This window comes from Aotus nancymaae, unplaced genomic scaffold (genome assembly GCF_030222135.1).
Source record: "Aotus nancymaae isolate 86718 unplaced genomic scaffold, 86718_ANA_hifiasm-v0.15.2.pri h1tg000008l, whole genome shotgun sequence".
In the NCBI taxonomy this organism is placed as follows: domain Eukaryota; kingdom Metazoa; phylum Chordata; class Mammalia; order Primates; family Aotidae; genus Aotus; species Aotus nancymaae.
In genome coordinates this window covers 64051570-64066842 of record NW_026988419.1, presented here as the reverse complement: position 1 = coordinate 64066842, position 15273 = coordinate 64051570, and the positions used below count along the sequence as shown (strand labels likewise).

Genomic DNA, 15273 nt, shown 5'->3' with positions numbered 1-15273 from the left:
ATTCTCCGCTGAAGGAATGAAGGAGAGAATGAATGAACCAAACACCCCTCCCAGAAGGCAAGTCTCTGCTGGGGCCTGTGCAGAGAAGGCCCTGTTCTTACCAGTTCCTGCCTCCTGTGCACCCTGTGGGTCCCCCTCCCTGGAGTCTGATGGGAGTCCTGCCTCCTGAGCACCCTCCACCCTGCACCTCTCTTCAGGAGGGTCAGAACCTCTCCCTGCCCTGCTCCCAAAGGGTTCCAGCCACCTACCTCACCTCAGGCATCCCCATCCTCTGACTCTGAGGAAGACCCCTGGACGCCGGAGGATGGCCATGATCGGCCATGCCGGGGGAACGCAGATGGCGTCTTGGACTCGTCGCTGTCGCCTCCGGGCACCTGTAGCTTGGCTGGGGGTGCAAGGATTATGTCACCCCGGCCTGCTTCTGGGTCTCCAGGGCTCAGGGGCAGGCCAAACACCCACCATGGACACACCCCAGAGACCCTGGCACACGGGCCGCTGCCCCTCACCCTGCGTGATCTTGGCCGATACCATCTTGGTGGGGAGATCAGTTTCTGCAGGAACTCCTCTGTGCCCACCTTGGCGAGGGATAGGTGGCCCAGGGCCTCCTTGGCAGCCAGAGGCTCTCCTGGGGGTAAAAATGCTCTGCTCAGGCAGCTGCATGCCCCTCAGATGTGCAACAAGGCACCCCATGCTGCAGGCCGGTCCTGGGCCCTGGGAGCCAATGGTGAACAAAGGGCCGAGGCCTCCCTGGCATGGTGCTGATGTCCAGCAGGGAGATGATGAGACTGTGGCTGGCAGGGCAGGGGCCGGTGGGAACCCACCAGGATGAGGAGTCACTCTGGCTCATGAGCATCAAGCCAAGGCATGACCAAGGGGCTGACAATGTCCAGAGACAGGGCACAGCAGGAAACACCAGGGGACAGTGGATGAGGGGTGCCGGGGACAGAGCTGGCAGAGGCTAGACCGGCGCATGAGGCTGCAGGAGGAGCTGTGGGGCCAAAGCGGGGCTGTGCTGCTCTGTTCTCAGTGCCTGGCACCCAGGTGTCTATACAGCCCTCTGGATGTGAGCTCGTGTCCAGGGCTGGTCCAGGGACCCCACAGGCTCCCGGATCCACAGGGATCAGACGTGGCTCCAACACTAACCATGCCTCAAGTCTAGGCCACAAGAACATGGGTCGGTCCTGGCTAAATGAGCAGGTGTCCTGGAGCTACACTGCCCAGGAGGGGCCTCTGAGGCCTGGAGCCACTCCCATGCAGCCTCCTCCCTGCCCCTCAACATCAGGGGCTCAGCCACCCCCGGGCAGCCTCCTCCCTGCCCCTGGCATCAGGGGCTCAGCCACCCTGGCCCCTGGCAGGCACACACCCACCCTGATCATACCTTTCCTCTGCCCCACAAGGTCAGCCAAACCCACAGGTTCCAACCCCTGTGCTGAGATGGCTTGTGTGGTCCTAAATGGGTGAAAGGAGTGTCCTGAGGGGCCTGAGCTGGACCCCACCACCCTCCGTCCTTTGAGCTCCTGACAAAAAGAGGGTCTGGAGGCTGCAGGGAACGGGGCTCCATGCCAGAGAGGCCCCAGGGAAGCCCTCATTTTGTGAGGGAGAAACTGAGACACAGAGAAGGAAGAGAACTAGCCAAGCCACATGGCTTGCATGGGGCAGAGCCAGGACATGCTTGGGGACAGGTGGTCTCCCCAGGGGCAGCGCTGTCCTGTCCCCCACTCCTACAGTGGCCTCCCTGACCCAGACTGGACTAGCCTCCAGGGACAGCCCTCACTCACCCCTGCAGGAAAGTGGAAATCAGCGCTTCCTTCACTTTCTCCTGCTCCTCTGCCTTAGGCACTGTCAGGAGGACCGGGTGAGCCATCGGGATGGGGCTTCTGACCCCAGCACATCTGATTCTGGGTTTGGACTGGGTCCCTCCAAAGCCCTGAGCAGGGGCTGTGCCCGAGCCCACCTCCCCAACCCACCTCCCCAACCCACTCTTGGCCTGAGGTCACCCCAACAGTGATGGGAGGGGAATGGGTTCTCCTGTCCTCCGAGGGGCTGAGCAAGGAACAGGACACGGGGACTTCAGGAAAAGTCCCTGAACCTGGTGGTGCAGAACCCACAGGGGCCTGGGCCCAGAGAGGACTCTGAGGCTGAAACCCACCAGCACCACCAGGGCTTGACCCATCTTAGGGTCTCTGTGGTGCTGTAGGAGAATGAGAAGAGGAGAAAGGGGGTCCCACAGGGTCCTGGCCCAGATGGTGGTGATGAGCCATGTGCCCCGAGGAGACCCCATAGCCACCCAGGACCTTCCTCCCAATGCCCCAGCCCTCTGACTCCCACTCCCCACTCATGACCAGAGATGTGCAGGCTGGTGGAGCAGACGGCCTGGCCGGCAGCATTGCTGGCAATGCACGTGTAGGTGCCCTGGTGCTCCCAGCCCATGTCCAGCAGGACCAGGCTGTGCTGCTGTGCCAAGCTGGCCACGGTGTAGCCCAGAGTGTTGGGAACGATCCACAGCATGCCCCTCTCAGCTGCTTCCCTGAGCCAGTGCACGGTGGGTGCCGGGCATCCTGAGGGCGGGTGAAAGGGTGGGAGGTGTACCCCATCAGGAGCGGGGCCTCTGGAGGTGGAGCCCTTCCTGTGGCCCCCTGGGGGAGATGTGAGTGGAAGGGGGCACTTCTGTCCCATGTCAGGGGTGATCTTCCCACGGCCGAGGGTGGGAAGGGCCCTACCTTCTACCTTCACAGAGAACGTGATGCTGGAGCCTTTCTTCACTTTCTTGGGGGTGAACCTCTCCAGGATTTGGGGTGTCACCAGCTGCTCACACACATCTGGAGGGCACAGGGCAGCTGCTGGAGACTTGGCACAGCCCCCACCGCCTGCCTCCTGGCCCCCAACAGTGCCTGCAGGCCCCCAGGTGGCTCTCCACAGACAGCACCTGGACAGCACCATGCTGCTCTCTCCCTGAGCCAGCCCGTGGCCACTCACATCTCCACTTCAGCCAGCACTGGGCTCAGGCCCTCAGCACCCACAGCCACCTGGATGCTCCCTGCCTGCCTGGGGCTGCCTTACCTGATGCAGGCTTCTCTTCTGGTTCATTGGGGCCTGAAAGAGACACTGGAGTCAGACACCCGGCACCCAGGGGCCCCACCGTGGCTCCTACCCAGCACTGTGTGGATGCCCAGCAGTTGCACCCACCGTGGTGAGGGAATGTGAGGGCAACACTGCCCCCAGGCAAACATCTTAACCCCCGCCTGAATGCCAGGCCATGGAGCTCTGGAACCCCACGCTCAGGTGACAAAGGCAACAAGCCGTGTGGACCACCACCCACCCTCACCCTGCCATGGACTCTGGCCCCACGCCGCACCCAGCACACAACAGAATGCCACTGCTCAGAGCAGCAGGGGACTCCCACCCGGGGCCACAGGGGAAAGACACAGCAATGGCAGGACGGGTTTGGGTGAACCTTGGAATGATCTCTCAGTGCTTACAACTTTTTGAACGATAAGGAAGTAGGGATCTCTAGTCCCACGCTACCACTGGCTCTGGCTGTGTGCGGGTCTACCTAGAGCCACAGGGCTGACTCACTTTTCTGGGTCAGTTTCAACCTCCAGCCTGCCCATCGGTCAGGACAGAGGGCTGCACACCCGCTCCTTGCAGGGCCGACTTGTGGCCACCCATGCCACTCTGTACGAAGGGGTGATGGCCACTGACCCCCACTGAGGGCCTGAGGTGGCAGGGTTGCAGGGTGTCAGCCCTGGCCAGGATGCTGGCCAGTGCCCAAGGCTCTGCCTGGGACCCAGGAGCACCCACATTGGACCAGCAGCCATGCAGACGAGTAGGTGGCACCCGTGGCATTGCCGATGTAGGCTGCGTACTGGCCAGCATCTTTGCAGGTGACCGAGATGACCTCCAGGGTGTGCAGAGTCTTCTTGTCAGTCGTGGATGTGGTCGGATGCTGTCAGGGGCTGGCCGTCTTTGAACCAGTATAACCTGGGAGCTGGGTAGCCTGGGCCAGGGGAGGTGACCACTCCTGGAGGGGGAGTGGTCAGCCTGGGCTACCACCCATGGGCACTGTACCCTCCAGATGGGAGACAGACCCAACACCAGTGGCGCAGCATTGGCCTCCCGCACCCAGGCAGCATGTGGTGGGGGGGACCCTGCAAGTACCATCGTAAAGGTCTGAAGTCACAGCCTGTTCCCAAATAAATATTAATTTAGAAATGTAGGCACACAGTTATTCCTTTACATAATCATATATAATTTTATAGTTACTTATAAAGATATATACTCAATATAACCTTTAATTTTACTAATGACTATCGGGTTACGAGGCATGGAACTGAGGTGACATTGTGAACAAAGTGACCCTTAGGCAAGGTGTTCTAAGCCGTCTGTCACGCCCTCATAAGGGCTGCTGGAGGGTGCCTCGGCTGTACAGCAGTGCCAGCACTGGGAAAGCATCCGCTGTTTAGCCAGCTAGGGGAGGAGATGTCCAAATGGCCGAGACGTCTCCTTCCTGGGGAAGTGAGGAGAAAACTCCGCTCCTCCATGCTCTTGTGGCAAGGGCTGGTGACTGTCAGGAGCCCACAGACCTCCGGGGGCTCAACTGTCTCTATGTGAGGCTGTGCTTCAGCAGTCACGTTCCCTGTCCACTCTCACGCCCCGCTTCTGCACCTGGTTTCTCTTTTTCTCAGAAGACAAGGATTAATGTCGTTGACATTTCTGACAAATATGTGAAGAGCGCTGACGCATGAGGTTTTCTCGCCTCGGCTACGTGAAAGTCCTGGGCCCCCCATCTCCAAGACACGTGATTTACCTGACCCCATCACTGACCACAATTACCTCACACTGCCTACCTGCCCCCTGCTTTGTACTCAATAAAAGAGCATCCAGGCACTCAGGGCCACTGCAGGTCTCCGCGCTTTGGTTGGCAGTGGACCCTGGGCCCAAACTGCCTTTATCTCTGTGTCTGTGTCTTTTATTTCCACAGTTTCTTGTCTCTGCACCAACAGGGAGGGGCTCACAGAACCCTCCAGGGCTGGACCCTATACAGCAGGAATGAGTGACCGCCTGACCCCACTGCCTGGGTCTCCTTTCACTTGTGGCTGACGGGGGACAGCTCCTTGACCTCCATCCCACCATGGCCGTGTCCCCACTGCCTTTCTCTCTCACCTTTCACCTTGAGCTGGAACTTGGCCAGGCGTGTGCCAGGGGCCACCCGGAGGTCTCTCAGCTCCTCTAGCACCTGGGGCAGCTGGCCTTCATCACTGGTGGACTCTGTCCCCTCCTGCTCCCGGCTGGCATGAGGACAGAAAAGGCGGTAGCCGTGAAGCAGGGCAGGAGGGGAGCGGAGGGGATCCGGCATGGATGACATTGGAAGCCCCTGTTTGCTCACTCAGTGGACAGAGACCACCGGGGCGTGGAGAAAGCCTCCAGTTGTGCATCCTGTCAGCCCAAGCCCGGCCCTCACCCAGGCCCGTCACTCCCTGAGAGGCCCTGCAAGGTCAGTCTGGGGCACAGCCCACCTCTGCAGCCCCTACCTGGACAGGTAGCCCTGGGCACTGAAGTAGGACGAGGTCTCTGTGGCATCTATTGCAGTTTCGTAGTCTGTGCTTGTCACTGGGGGAGGAAAGGGAGCTAGAGCAGCGCCTGCCACCCCACCTGCCCCAGCACAAGCTCTGGCACCAGGACAGCGTCAGCCCTCAGATGTCCTGACTACACAGCCCTGCCTGGGAGCCACTTAGACTTGGGAGCTAGGAAGTCACGGGGGGAACAGCGGCATTGCTGCCTCTCCACCCCGGGCTGTTACCAGCCACATTCCTCAAGGCCTCTAACCAACTACAAGCCTCTTTGACACAGCAAACTAAATACTGGATGATCCAGAGGCCTCAGAAGAAACAGTGATAGTGGTAGAACCTTCCAGTTCCATCCTACTAGGGAACAAGGGGATGAAGAGATACAGGCCTCAAACCATTCTCAGCAAACTAACACAGGAACGGAAAACCAAACACCACATGTCCTCACTCATAAGTGGGAGCTGAACAATGAGAACACATGGACACAGGGAGGGGAACATCACACACCGGGACCTGTCAGGGGTGGGGGCTAGAGGGGAGAGAGCATTAGGAGAAATACCTAATGTAGGTGATGGGGCGATGGGTGCAGTAAACCACCATGGTACGTGTATACCTATGTAACAAACCTGCATGTTCTGCACGTGTACCCCAGAACTTATAATAAAAGAGACACAGTCCTCAAAATCAGCAGCTGGGACTTGTGTTTCTAGTCAAGATGGAGTGACTGGGGCTGGACTTACCCTCACTTATGGAATAAATGTTTGGGTAGCCCCCAAAGACCATAGGCTGAAATATCAGCCCCCCATGGATGAAGAGGTGGGCCCTTGGGAGGTGGATAGGGGTGGGGAGCCCATCAGTGGGGTTACCGCTCTTATAGAAGGGACCCCAGAGAGCGCCTGCTCCTGCCTTCCCTCATGTCCTTGCATGATATAGTTTTTCTTCTATAATAAATTTCTACTCTTCTTCTCTAACCTGCTATGAATCCTATCCATTGGAAGTTCTACCATCTCTAGATAGAGAAAAACCAAGTTCTACTTGGGTTTTTAAAATATATTCTATGTCTCAACGTCACTAATCATCAGGGAAATGCAAAGCAAAACCACAATGTGATACCACCTCACTCCTGCAAGGATGGCCATCATCAAAAACCAGTGATGTTGGTATGGATCAGTGATCAGGGAACACGTCTGCACTGCTGGTGGGAATGTAAACCGGTGCAGCCGCTATGGAACGGTGTGGAGATTCCTTAAAGAACTAAAGGTAGAACTACGATTTGTTCCAGCAATCCCACTACTGAGAATCTACCCAGAGGAACACCAGTCATTACTCAAAAAAGATCCCTGCACACGAATGTTTATAGCAGCACAGTTCACAACTGCAAAATTGTGGAACCAGCCCAAATGTCCATCAAGCAACGAGTGGATAAAGAAACTGTGGAGTGTATCCACACGATGGAATACTACATAACCATACCAAGGAAGGAATGAACAGCATTTGCAGTGACCTGGATGAGACTAACAACTATTATTCCAAGTGAGGTAACCCAGGAATGGAAAAACCAACATCGCATATTGTCATTCATATGTGGGAGCTCAGCTATGAGGAGGCAAAGGCATAATGATGCCTGAGCTCCCAGAGAGCTTTCCAACAGCCACAAGACACTGAGGCCCCAAATCCTGCCTGGCCTGAGATGAATGCTCTCTCAACCATCCTCAAGCCGAACTCAGGAGCCCCTACACCACCAACCTGGAGACACCAAATCAGACAGTAGCACTCACAGTCCACACAGAGCTCAGCCTTGGTGGAGGAGACCCCCACGCTGTTCTCAGCCAGGCAGCAGTAGACGCCCACGTCTGCTGGCACCACAGCTGTGATGATGAGCTGAGGGCCACCCTGCTGGTCTTCATTAATCATGTAGTGGTCACTCTCCTCCAACAACTTCCCATCCTTGAACCAGTGCACACTGGGCATGGGTTGACCTGTCACCATGCAGTCAAAGCTCACAGGATACCCATCCTGCACTTCTTGGTTCTGCAACTCGGTCAGGAACACCGGGGCTGGGAAAGATGGGTGAGTTAGCCCCAGGGAACAATGATCATGTCCGGCTGCCACATACAAGCGAGTCACCACCAGAGGAAAGGTTTGACACACAGGACGTACAGAGCAATCATTCACACGGGAGCATTTGAAGACCCTGACAGCTAAACAGAATGGTGTCTTTGCCTGCTAAGCCTCTCTCTCTTCCTTGTTCTCTAAGAATTCTGTTTGCCAGCTTGCTTCCCAAGTTACTTTGAGGCAAAAGGGAGAAGGGGCTGGAAACAGGGAGGAAAAGGGAGGTAAAGCGAAGATAAAGACTGTGTGGTCTGTAAGTCCAGGAGGAGCAGGTGAGGGATTCAAAGCAAGGGGGAGGCTCAAAATTGGAGAGAAGTTTCAAGAAATAACACTGTGGGATATTCATCATACCCTCTTTAACATTCCTAGAGAGATGCAAGTAAATAGGGAAATGGCTTTTCAATTACTCCTAGATGCTTGAATGGGAAATGGTATGCAGACTGGACCATGAGGAATGCAGCATTTTATACAGGTTACATTTCAGTCTCATTTAAAAAATAAAATTCTAGAGTGAGTACACATGACCTTTGAACAACAGGCCCTTGAACTGCTTGGGTCCACTTATATATGGATTTTTTTCAACCAAATGTGGATTAAAATATACAGCACTTGTGGGATGCAAAACCCTGTATAGGGAGGGCTGATTTTCATGTATACAGGTTCTGCAGGGCTCATCTGGGGACTCGAATATGTGTGGATTTGGGTACCCATGAGGGTTCTGAAATCCATCCTCTGTGTATACCAAGGAACAACTGTCATTTCACACATGTGAAAGCTGAGGCACAGAGATGCTAAGCAGCTTCTCCCAAAGCACACAGCTAATAAGAGACGGGGTTGGAGTTCAAATAGATTTTAACCTCTATTTAACCTCAAAGTCAGAGCTGTTCACACCCCAGAGGTCTGCACCTGCAAAGAGCCCAACGGTGGGCACAGGTAACCCCTTGAGCTTGCAGCAGACTCTGGACACAACTTGCCTTATTCCTTCTCCCCTGCCTCCCCCTGCTTCCTCACCCTGGCTCTGGACCCCAGACTGAAGCTCATGCAGACTCACCAGCATCAGAAGTCAGCAGGCTGGGCGATGGCTCTGGAGGCACCCCAGGTGCAGGGGCCTCCTTGCTGATGTCATCTCCACCCTCCGGGGCCTCTGCTCTCCAAGGTTGATCTCCACTCCGATGCCTAGCATGGCAAACATCTCCTGGAAGCACGTTACCACCTGGCAGGCCTCGGTAAGTACCTAAAAACGGATGCGGATGAAATGCTCGTCTTTGTGGTATGTCTGCCGGTCTGCAGGCTCCTCTGGCTCTGCAGGGCCCTCATCTGCACTCAGGAAGAGCTCCTCACCTGAAACCTCGGCCGAGCTCTTGGTGCGGAAGAGCCGGTGCAGCCGCCGGGCAGCCCGGCAGAAGGTATTGTCCAGCTCACCCCCAGAGGAGCTCTCGGCCTCACTCTCTGTCCCACTGACCACCACGCAGGCACTGTGGGCTACCTGGCCAAACTTGTTGCTCACCTGGCAGGTGTAGTGGCCAGCATCATCACGGCCTAGGCCAGTAATCAGCAGAGAGCAGGTACCATCCCCAAGCTGGTCGATGTGATGGTGCTGCCCATCGAACAGCTCCACACCGTGCTTCAGCCAGCGGGCTCGCACATCTGCCTTGCTGGCCACGACACACTCCAGCCGCAGGGCATCCCCCACCTGTGCCTCAGTGTCCCCAGATGTGTGGGAGAACACGGGCCCTTCCTGCTGCTTCATCTCTTGCCAAACCTTGTGGCCCTTAAAGGTGGCCTGGATCTTCACAGCTGCCTTGTCCACTGAGGGATCACCCAGGTCTTTGGTGCTCAGGTCTCCCAGTGGTGGGCGCACAGCAGCCAGTGGTTCCTGCTGCTCCTGTAGCTTCGCAGAGGGCGCTGCTGGGGCCCCGACCTGTGGGCACAGAGCCTGATGTCATGAATAGGGAAACTGAGGCCAGAAACAGGGCAGGACTAGCACAGGACACATGGCGGGGACAGCTCCAGGTCTCGCTCCAGTATGCCCTTTTTCCTCCTACCAACTGGACCCACACTAGCTTCGACTGACCTAGATGTCCGACAGCACCACCCAAAAGGCAAACACACTTCCTGGAAATCGCTTTACACGGTCACCCAGACGGGGATGAACAGGGTTGTGAAGATCACCATGAAGAGGCCAGTTCCAACTCTTCAGGCAAAAATTTTAACAGTCAGGTGGGTATATGGCTGGGTGGGTGCTGGGTGGATGGAGAGATACACCGATGAACGGAGGGTTGAATGGGAGAACAGGTGTGTGCATGGATGGGTGGGTAGGTGGCTGGTGGATGAGTGAATGGTTAGACAGACGGTGGTATGGGTGGATGGGTGGGTAAACGGGCTGGCAGATAAACAGACAAGCAGGTGAACAAGTACAGGAATAGATCATGGACGAATAGCGGATGGATAATAAACAGCAGATGAATGGAGGTGCATGGTTGTATGGGTGGGTAAACAGGCTGACAGATAAATCAATAAACAGGTGAACAGGCACAGGAGTGGCACATGGATAGCAGATGGATGGATGAATGGAAGTATGCTGGGTGGATACATGAATGGATAGTGGGTAGACAGATGCAAGTCAGAGAGAATGATACATGAATAGATGAAAAGAAGGAAGGATGGATGCATACAAGGATGGACAAGTGGAAGGACGGTAGATGGATGATGAATGGATACATGCATGGATGAACACATGGAAGGATGATGGACAGATGATGAATGGACAGACAGTAGGACGATGAATACATGATGGACGGATGAGTACATAGATGGCAGATGGGTGGATGGATGACTAGATGGAAGGAAGAATGTGTGCATGGACGGATAGATGGTGATTGGATAGATGGAAGAAAGGAAAGATGAACATATGGATGAATAGATGGCAGGTGAATGAATAGATGAAAGTAAAGGGAGACGGACACATAAATAGATGGGTGGATGAAAGGAAAAAAGAATGAATGCATGAATGGATGAATGAATAAAAGGAAGAATGGAAACATAAATGGATAAATGAAAGGAAAAATAGATGCATGGATTGAAGGATGGATGGTGGATGGACAGAAGAGAATAAATGCATGCATTGATGGATGGCTCACGTATGGGTGGATGGAAGGATGGATGGATGATTAATAGATGAAAGGAAGAAAAGACAGAAGCATGAATGGATTGGTGGCAGATGGATGGATGAATGGATGGATGTAGATGGATAATGAATAAACAGATGAAAGGAAAGAAAGACAAATGTATGATTGGATGGATGGTAGAAGGATGGAAGGATGGGTAGATGAATGCATGAATGGATGGATGGCAGATGGATGGATTCACAGAATGAATATGGATGGGTGGATGGAAGGATGGATGGATGCAGAAATAAGTGGATGAATGGTAGGTAGATGGATGGATGACGAATAGATGAAAGGAAGCAAAGACAGAAGCATGAATGGATCGGTGGTGGACGGGTGGATGGAAGGATGGATGAATGGATGGATGATGGTAGACGGACGATGAATAAACAGATGAAAGGAAAGAAGAGCAGATGTATGAATGGATGGATGGTAGAAGGAGGAAAGGATGGAAAGATGGATGTTGAATGGATGGATGGCAGACGGATGAATGGAAGGATGCATAGATGGATGAATGGTAGATGGTGGGTGGAAGGAAGAATGGATGGATGCACAGATAGGTGAATGAATGGTAGATGGATGCACGAACAGATGGATGGTGGATGGACAGATGCATGGATGGGTACACGGAAGGAAGGAAGGAAAGATGGATAAATGGGTGCATGGATAGATGGATGAATGGTAGATGGATGCATGAATGGATGGATGGCAGATGGATGAATGGATCAATGGCAGATGGATGAAAGGAAAGATGGATGGATGGATGAATGGATTGATACATGGATGGATGGTGGATGGACAGATACATGGATGGGTACATGGAAGGAAGGAAGGAAAGATGGATAAATGGGTGCATGGATAGATGGATGAATGGTAGATGGATGCATGAATGGATGGATGGCAGATGGATGAATGGATGAATGGCAGATGGATGAAAGGAAAGATGGATGGATGGATGAATGGATTGATACATGGATGGATGGTGGATGGACAGATGCATGGATGGGTACATGGAAGGAAGGAAAGATGGATAAATGGGTGCATGGATAGATGGATGAATGGTAGATGGATGCATGAATGGATGGATGGCAGATGGATGAATGGAAGGATGAATGGATGGATGAATGAATGGATTGACACGTGGATGGATGGTGGATGGACAGATGCATGGATGGGTACATGGAAAGAAGGAAGGAAAGATGGATAAATAGATGCATGGATAGATGGATGAATGGTAGATGAGTGGATGAATAGAAGAAAAAATGATAGATGAACAGATGCATATATGGGTGGATGAATTGTGGATGGATGAATAGCGCATGCATGGATGGATGGATGGAGGGATGGAAGGATGGTGAAGGTCTCAGACCTCTCCTTGCAGGCCAAGTTGGGGTGCTCACCTTGCTGACCAGTGGTGATGTGCCTGGCCTCCCAGCCTTCCTGAGGTAGGTGACCAGGGAAGGGGTGCCTGCCCGGGACTCATCATCAGAGCTGGTGTGTGAGAGGTCAGCTTCTCCGGTGCGTGCCAGCTCATCGGCCATGGAGTAGCCTTTGGAGAAGTCAGGTGCCACCTCCTCTGCCTCCTGTGGCAGGCACTGCGAGTGACCATCCTCCTCAGGCAGCTCGCTGATGGAGTCCAGCGTGGGCTCACGGCTCATGTGACGCTTTCAAGCCAGGGCCTCCCACAGCAGGTGCAGGTCGCCCTCCTGAGCTGCCTCGGGAGGCAGGCTGGGCTGCGGGTGGGCCTCATCCACAGAGGCTGGGCTCAGCACCACTGAGGAAGGCAGGAGACGGGTCAGTGGGCTAGGACACAGCTAACACCCCAGACCCACCTCAGCTGCTAATTAGTATGTGGCTGGGCTGTGGCCTTGCTAGGCCTCTCTCCCCACCTGGCACTGGCTACTTCAGATGGCACAATCTTTACAAGTCTCAGAGCCCCTGAGCCTCAGCTCTCCCACCTGGAGTGGGGCCTCAGTCTACCTCCCTGTACAGGACATGTGATGCCTGGAACAGAAAAGGACTCTGCAAAGGCAAATTGGGCTGACTTGAGCCCTTCTGATCCTGCTTCTGGGATAGAGCACCTAGACTCATGGGAGTGCTGGCTGCCAGGCAGCGGGGCCCAGGCTCAGAGTGCAGGGGATGGCCCTCAGAGTGTGAGGTGGCTTGGAGCACCGGGAGTTGCAGGGAGTTCAGAATACAGGGGATGTTTGTGTACAGGGCCCAGAAGCTTAAAGGGACCAGAATAGGAGAACCAAGCGTTGCACCAGCCAGGATCTGCTCAGGGACAGGCAGGCTGTCCTCGGCAGTCAAGGCTCTGCACGTGGGGTTTGCCGCATCTCCCTACTGAGCCTCGGCCTCTCCCATGTGGCGGGGTCCTCAAAAGGACCCTCAGCCCTTCCCTGAGAGAGCCTGTGAGAAGGCGGGCAAAGCTGCACCCCCACCCAGAGCTCCCCACCCTGGAACTGGGAGGACAGGGCCAACGCACCCTGGAAGGTGGCAGCCTCGGGGCAGGTAGAGCCCTGGGCCAGACCACAGTGGTGCTCACCCTCGTCTTCTGCCGTGAAGCCCTTGATCACCAGCATCTGTCGCCGATCCTGGGAGACGACTTTGAAGCGCCCGCTGGGTTGGATGCGCTCCATCCCTTTGTGCCAGAAGACCTCGCCAGCTTCAGTGGCCACCTCAAGCTCCAGACAGACATCCTCACCAGCTGCCACCTGCCGGCTCTCGAGAGTTGAGGGCTGGGGAGGCACAGGCTTTGGTGGCTCTGCTGGGAACAGCGTCCAAGGAGGAGGACAGGCCACATCAGCAAAGATGCACCCAGAGCGCAGGCCCCACCCCGAGGCCCCCCTCCCTCCTCCAGCTTGTGGAGGCTGTGAACTCCCAGGTCCCAGTGCAGCAACTCACCAAGCAGCACAGTCTGGCGCAGGTGCATTGGCTCCCCGGCGCCCGCAGGGCCCATGGCTGCCACACAGAAGCGTAGGTCTCCCTGGGGGCAAGGCCATCCACCACACACTCGGGTCCAGGTACCAGATCTTGGCAGAGCCGCCACTGGCCTGTGGCCCCCTCCTTCACCTCCATGCGGTAGCCACAGAGACCACCGCCTCCGTCGCTCGTGGGAGCCGCCCAAGACAGTGTCACAGCGTGGCCACTGCGAGCCACCACCTCAGCATCCTCTGGGGGCTCAGGGAGGCCTGCGGGAAAGGGGGACCGGTCAGGGGGCGGCTCCCGGTTGGCATGAACAGCCCCTCTGGAGGCCATTGAGCTCTGTAGTACCTGCAGGTGGTTGCACCCTGAGGCTCCGTGCTGCTGTGCCAGTGGCCCACCTGTCTCAGGGAGTGCAGGCTGCTGCCCAGGCCCCATGGCGGCACACCTGCATATCACATGGAGACTGTGCCCGGAGACATCCAGAGTGGAGAGCCCCCAGCAGTCTCTGGGGCCAGAGCACCTCCTACCTCCGGTCTGCCCAGAGCTGGGCTCAGATGTGCATTGGGGGTGGGGGACAGTGAGGAGATGGGGCAGGATGAGGGAACCTTGGCCTCAGGAACCCACAGGGTGGTGGGCTCATGCATGCTTATGCCTGGCCAAGCACAGCCTCCCAAACTCCCACGGTCAGACCCCTATCTGCAGGCAGCCAACCAGAGGGTGTGGAGTGGGCAGATGCTGCAGAACCCAGCCTGGGACTCCCCCAGACTGACCTGCAAGGGAGGGAGCAGGGAGCTCGCCCACCACCCACCCAGCACAGTGAGCCACGCAGAGGTCACGGCGTTGCAGCAAGCGAAGGTGACCTCCCCGGCATGGTGGGGCTGGGCGTCGTGCAGCAGCAGGGTGCGGTGACTGCTGTCGGCAGTGACTGTCCAGTCGGCATCGTCTGGCTGCACCACCACACCACTGATGTACCAGGACACCTCTCCCACCGGCACCACCTCGCTGAGCATGCAGGTGAAGCGGGCCTGCTTGCCGGCCGGGACCGCCGCGTCCTTCAGCGGCTCCAGAATCTCCAGGCGCCAGCCTACAGCTGGGCAGGGGAAGGGGTGTGAGGGCGAGGACCTGAGCAGGGGGCCGGTGCCTGGGCTTCAGAGCCTCGCCTCCTCACACCTGCGTGGGTGGGAGGGGTCCAGGAGACTGAAGCTCCCTACCGGCGGTCCCACGACACCCTCTGGCGAGGGCAGCCCAGCCTTCCGTGGGGACACCCCTGCTTGGCCATCAGCCCTGCCACATCCTTCCTGCCTTCAACCCAGCCTCCCATGGGTCCCAGAGACCAACACGTCCCCTCCAAACTCCGGGGTGCCTCTGATCTCGACGCAGGACGCACGCACCGTGCCACCCCTCCTGGGCCCTGGGCCCGGGGCTCCTACCTGTAAGGTTTGTTCTTGCCGAGTTTAAAATCAAGAAATTTAGGCCAGCACAAAAAGATCCAATGCGAAGGC

At 56.0% G+C, this 15273-nt stretch overlaps 1 protein-coding gene across 1 annotated transcript; it reads right to left on the bottom strand.

Annotated features, from left to right (window-relative positions):
- Positions 1 to 254: 254 nt before the first annotated feature.
- Positions 255 to 15092, bottom strand: LOC135273587 (obscurin-like). The gene is given in 19 exon segments (XM_064372776.1): positions 255 to 625; positions 1379 to 1449; positions 1779 to 1839; positions 2343 to 2558; positions 2721 to 2819; positions 3061 to 3093; positions 3802 to 3929; positions 3931 to 3997; positions 5164 to 5288; positions 5532 to 5610; positions 7346 to 7624; positions 8731 to 8802; positions 8805 to 9600; positions 12247 to 12620; positions 13332 to 13613; positions 13751 to 13822; positions 13825 to 14037; positions 14580 to 14893; positions 14983 to 15092. Coding segments are annotated over 19 exon segments (3762 nt in total).
- Between the last annotated feature and the right edge of the window lie 181 nt (positions 15093 to 15273).